Source organism: Gobio gobio (assembly GCF_949357685.1).
Source record: "Gobio gobio genome assembly, chromosome: 1".
Taxonomy (NCBI): Eukaryota; Metazoa; Chordata; class Actinopteri; order Cypriniformes; family Gobionidae; genus Gobio; species Gobio gobio.
The window spans coordinates 83944513-83950512 of NC_137097.1; the positions used below are offsets into that span (position 1 = coordinate 83944513).

General features: G+C 46.2%; 1 protein-coding gene across 1 annotated transcript in view; it reads right to left on the bottom strand.

The window, feature by feature from the left end:
- Positions 1-5494, bottom strand: part of LOC307133958 (uncharacterized protein) — a 28447-nt gene extending 22953 nt beyond the window's left edge. Inside the window, exons 1-3 of the mRNA XM_079829358.1 lie at positions 5422-5494; positions 1882-2232; positions 1416-1778 (exon numbers count right to left, since the gene is read on the bottom strand). Of these exons, the coding sequence (XP_079685484.1) occupies positions 1416-1778; positions 1882-2232; positions 5422-5482 (775 nt within the window). The 5' untranslated portion in view covers positions 5483-5494. The remainder of the gene's footprint in view (positions 1-1415; positions 1779-1881; positions 2233-5421) is intronic.
- Between the last annotated feature and the right edge of the window lie 506 nt (positions 5495-6000).

The window sequence follows — 6000 nt, forward strand, 5'->3', positions numbered from 1 at the left end:
GACGAGTCCCTGGCCTCCCTGCTAGCTCGAGGGCTAGCATGACTGCGATCAGGTGTCAGGCCCGTTTGGCCTCCCTGAGAGTGAGCTCCGCTGTTGGACACGCGGGCAGTCAGCACAAGTTACCAGGCGGAGGCCCCTCTCGGCCTCCCTGGGGACGAGTCCCCAGTCTTCCTGCTAACTCGAGGGCTAGCATGACTACAATCAGATGCAGGCCCGTTTGGCCTTCCTGAGAGTGAGCTCCGCTGTTGGACACGCGGGCAGTCGGCACAGGTTACCAGGTGGAGGCCCCTCTCGGCCTCCCTGGGGAATGAGTTCCCCAGGCGGGAACGCACAACTGGCTTTACGCTGACAGCTAGTGGTCACCCGCTATCAGGCGCCGGTCTCTGGCCGTTCGCGAGACCTGAAGGCAGTGTCCTTACCCTAGCATGACGAGACGTCGCTGCTGCTATGCGGTCCCCACAGGAGGGGACCTTCATAGTCTGCCTACGACATGGTTACCTACCGGGCAGGCTTATGAGCTCCTCCCAAACGAGGGTCTGCTATGAGCTTACGGTCACCTGGCGCTGATCCATTGGTGGTAAGCCCTGAGGGGCCCCCCCGATACGATCAGCCAGAATGGCCTTTGGCCTCCTAAGCACGTTTTAAAGTAAGTGCTTGGTAGATCCGAGGATCGAGCGGCTTGACTCCCCTCGCTAGCAAGGGTTTGAAAGCACTTCGCTGAGCGCTGCTCTCCGGGATAGTGACTGGCTCAGGTTCCCTCGAAAAATAGTTATCTTGCCACGTTCCCTTAAAGGAACCCCTTCTGTCGAATGGGATGGTTCCAGGCCTTCGAGCAAGGCCTGGGAAGGACCTCGTGTGTGTGAAGGTTTCCTTCTCAGGCGATTAGCTTGGGCTTTGACCGTAGGGAGCGCTGTCACTGACAGCCTAATGTGACCAGAAGGGGAGTGGTTTAGGCATTTCAGTTGAATTTGCTTGTCTTGACAGTTGTCACTGCCAGTGGGCATGCACTCCCGTCGGCATGGCGGCGTGGGTATATCGCTCCCCGTAGCGTCAAGCTGACGCAGCGCGAGTTCCCTTTCGAAAGGGAACGTCTCAGGTTACGAATGTAACCATTGTTCCCTGAGAACAGGGAATGAGACGCTGCGTCGCTTTGCCATGCCGTAGGGCCTGCCTGCCGAAACAGTCCCTTCAGACGATCGGATGCTGTCATGTTGGCAAGGTGCCCTTTTATACTTCCTGTTTGCACCTTGATGACGTCAGAGGCTGTCGCCGGTCAATAGGATTGACGCGTTTTGATTGTGATTTCAGGCACCTGTCACGCGGAGGCGTTCCCCGTAGCGTCAAGCTGACGCAGCGTCTCGTTCCCTGTTCTCAGGGAACAATGGTTACATTCGTAACCTGAGACGTTTTCTCACCTGAACTCTTGACAGTGTATGTGACTGAGCTCCTGAGTTTGAGTTTTTTGTGAGTAGCTTCACATCTCCACTCTCTGTTGTGATCTTCATTCAGGAGTGTTGTAGTCAGAGAGATGATACAGCGATCTGGATCTGATATCTGATATCTGGAGTCTGTCTGAAGATCAACACCAGCCTGATTCACCCACAACAGCTCAATTCCCTCAGAACGGACCCAATCATCACAGGAGTATCTGGTATATGAATACAACTGACAGGAGAGAGTCACAGAGCGGCCTGGGCTGATCTCAGTCTGTGAGGAGGAGGAGGATGATGATGATGATGATGATGATGATGATGATGATGATGATGATGATGGAGACACTGAAACACAACACAAGACACAAATCACAGACTTTTAAATAATCATCTGAGAGATTAAACAGAATCTGCCCCTTTTAAATTGACCACATAATCATAAACTCACCATTAAGAACATGCAGAGAAACACGTTCATCAGTTCCTTGTTGTTTGTCATTCACATATTGTCTGCAGGTGTAAGATCCACGATCTTCTATTGAGATGTTGTTGATGTTCAGAGAGCAGTCAGACCCCAGACTCAGACTCTCATGTCTCTCTGTGTCTTTCTTCTTCATCCCTCCAGCCATCAGTTCAACGGTTGCTGAATGTCTGAATCTGTTATAGTAGTTCCATGTAGTTGAGTTGCAGTCAGAACGAGCATTATTATTATTTTTTACTTTATTAACATTATTACAGGGCAGACGGACATCTTCACCAGAACTGATGAACACATGATCATCACCAGCTCCACTGGTGCCTGAAACACAGAACATTTGAGTGATCATTATGATATATATTAATACATGAAAACATAAATCATGGCAGCATAAAAAGCAGAGGATGGAAATAATGCAGTGTTTTCTCCTCACTGGAGAAGTGTTGCTTCACAGCTCTCTTATTAATATCCAGCATTTAATGGTTTTCAGAACAGAAGAAGAATGAAAGAGTATCTCTAAACAATCATCGTGTTAGAGAATGACACACACACACACACACACACACACACACACACACACACACACACAGCCATGGATCATCACTGTAACGTCTTAGGGTTACATATATTATTAAATTAAATTTAGCTCAATAGTGAATTATGGGTATTAATATTTAGGGATTTATGATTAATCACAACAGGTTATAATTGAATCACGAATCTCCAAAATCACCCAAAAAGGGGGGGGGGGGGGATACCCAGCCTAAATATGTGAACAAATATATACACAGTTAACCACAATGAATTGCAATTAACTACAGATATATAAGCCAAGTCAGGAGGCTATAGAATATCCTTTTAAGAATTAACTGAAATCCTGAAATGAAAGTTGCACATGGCATACAAAGTTTGGGCCTTCTGGTCCATGGCCTTGTGGTCCATGGCCTTCTGGTCCATGGCCTTCTGGTCCATGGCCTTGTGTCTGTGTTAGCAGGAGAAGAAGAGGGCCAGGATCTCTGAGAGCTCTCTTTTTAAGGTCGGGAAATAGTCCCACCCTCTGGAGGCAGGCTTGACCAATGAGATTGTTGGGATTTCCAAGCGGGAAATTCCTCTGGAGAGTTTTATTGCTCTTTGTTCCAAGCCTGAAATTGATAAGACTGTGCTCAGGCATACTCTAATTAATGCAACAAACACATATTGCTTCGTACAAGGACATGACATACGTGGAAGTGGAAGTTATGAAGCGTGCATTAATTTGATAGGAGACATGACATATATGAGGTTACATGAAATAGTAAGTCGTTCACAGGACATGGATACATAGGGAATGCAATAATAGGGAACACATTACAAGAGAGTTGTATGTGTACATACAATGTACTGGGGTGCATGTTCATTTATAGACGATTTGTCTATAACATGGGGCCACAATGTGTGTTTAACAGGCTTTGTGTCTTTAGTTGGGAACTTTCCATGTGGCCACATTCCTTTGGGGCTGTAAAACACCTTATCAGCTGGTTTCCCTGGTAACGGAGGATCCTTCTTTGTTGTGTTGGGGGAAGGTCTGTTATTCAGCCCAAAGTATTTAAAACATATTTGTTAAATGAAACAGGCAATTAAGTGTCTGAATCGCCTCAATCACTACATAATGTTAGAGAATGACACACACTCACACACACACACACACACACACACACACACACAGCCGTGGATCATCCAGGGAATGACACAAACACACACACACAGCCGTGGATCATCATATCAGAGAACGACACACACACACACACACACACACACACACACACACACACACACACACACACACACACACACATACACATACACAGCCGTGGATCATCAGAGAATGAAACACACACTCACTCACACACACACACACACACACACACAGCCGTGGATCATCAGAGAACGAAACACACACACACACACACACACATACATACACATACACAGCCGTGGATCATCAGAGAATGAAACACACTCACTCACACACACACACACACACCCACACACACACACACACACACACACACAGCCGTGGATCATCAGAGAACAAAACATACAGTCACACACACACACACACACACACACACACACACACACAGCCGTGGATCATCAGAGAACGAAACACACACACACACACACACACACACACACATACAGAGATGGATCATTAGAGAATGAAAGACACACACACACAAACAAACACACACACACACGGCCGTGGATCATCAGAGAACGAAACACACACACACACACACACACACACACAGCCGTGGATCATCAGAGAACGAAACACACACACACACACACACACACACACACTCACTCACACACACACACAGCCTTGGATCATCACATCTGAGAACGACACACACACACACACAGCCGTGGATCATCAGAGAACAAAACACACACACACACACACACACACAGCCGTGGATCATCAGAGAACGAAACACACACACAAACACACACACAGCCATGGATCATCAGAGAACGAAACACACACACACACACACACACACACAGCCGTGGATCATCACATCAGAGAACAACACACACACACACACACACACAGCCTTGGATCATCACATCTGAGAACGACACACACACACACACAGCCGTGGATCATCAGAGAACAAAACACACACACACACACACACACACACACACACACACACACACACACAGCCGTGGATCATCAGAGAACGAAACACACACACAAACACACACACAGCCATGGATCATCAGAGAACGAAACACACACACACACACACACAGCCGTGGATCATCACATCAGAGAACAACACACACACACACACACACACAGCCTTGGATCATCACATCTGAGAACGACACACACACTCACACACACACAGCCATGGATCATCACATCAGAGAACGACACACACACACAGCCTTGGATCACCACATCAGAGAACGACACACACAATCACACACACAGCCGTGGATCATCACGTTAGAGAACGACTCACACACACACACACACACACACACAGCCATGGATCATCACGTTAGAGAACGACACACACACAGACACACACACACACACACACACACACACAGCCGTGGATCATCAGCGAACGACACACACTCACACACACACACACACACACACACACACACAGCTCAAGAAATCATTCAAATGAAAACAATCTTTAAGAAGTCATGGAAATTTCTTCAATCATTGTTTTCTTATGAGGTATAAATATGTGAAAAAGCTCTCTGAGAGTGAATGAATTATTTGAAAATGAATGAAGAGCTTTGATCAGATGTGAATGACACTATGACACACATTATGACAAATATCAGTGCATTCAGGAATAAAACACAATGAACCAAACGCCATGACATGACTTTCAGCAACAGTTTAAACTCTTTCCCAAACACTTGCCAGAATCAGTTTTTGAACATGTTCCCATCATACAGATCTTTTATGATATCTTCTAGATAAACAGATGTGTTTACCTGAGAGAAGAGAAGAGAGAACGATCAGTCCCAGCAGACACAGATCACACTTATCAGCCATTTTCTGTTTCTGTCAGTCTTTCTGTTCTTTATATAGTCACAGCTCTTCCTTTATCATCATCAGCTCCTCCTGTGGTTGTGAACTTCCTCTGATCTGACCATCTGAGTGTTTAGACTGACTCTATGATACAGAAGCCTCTCACTGACACTATATCACAGTTCATGATGGACAAGTGTTGAATCGGCATCATATCAATGTTGATATATCAGTGCTTCTGTTTTCTGTCTGACCTTCACACTGGCACTAGATACATCTGATCTGAATCTCACCTGACGAGGGACCATGAGACTCACGACTGCAACAAATAAACAATAAAAGCAGGCTCGGGTAACTCCACTGCTTAAGAAACCCATTTTAAACGCATCACTCATAGATAACTACAGACCTGTCTCTCTCCTGCCATTCATAGCAAAAACTCTTGAACGAGTTGTTTTCAACCAGGTTTCATCCTTCCTAACACAGAATAACCAGCTGGACTCTAACCAATCCGGTTTCAAAAGGGGCCACTCCACAGAGAC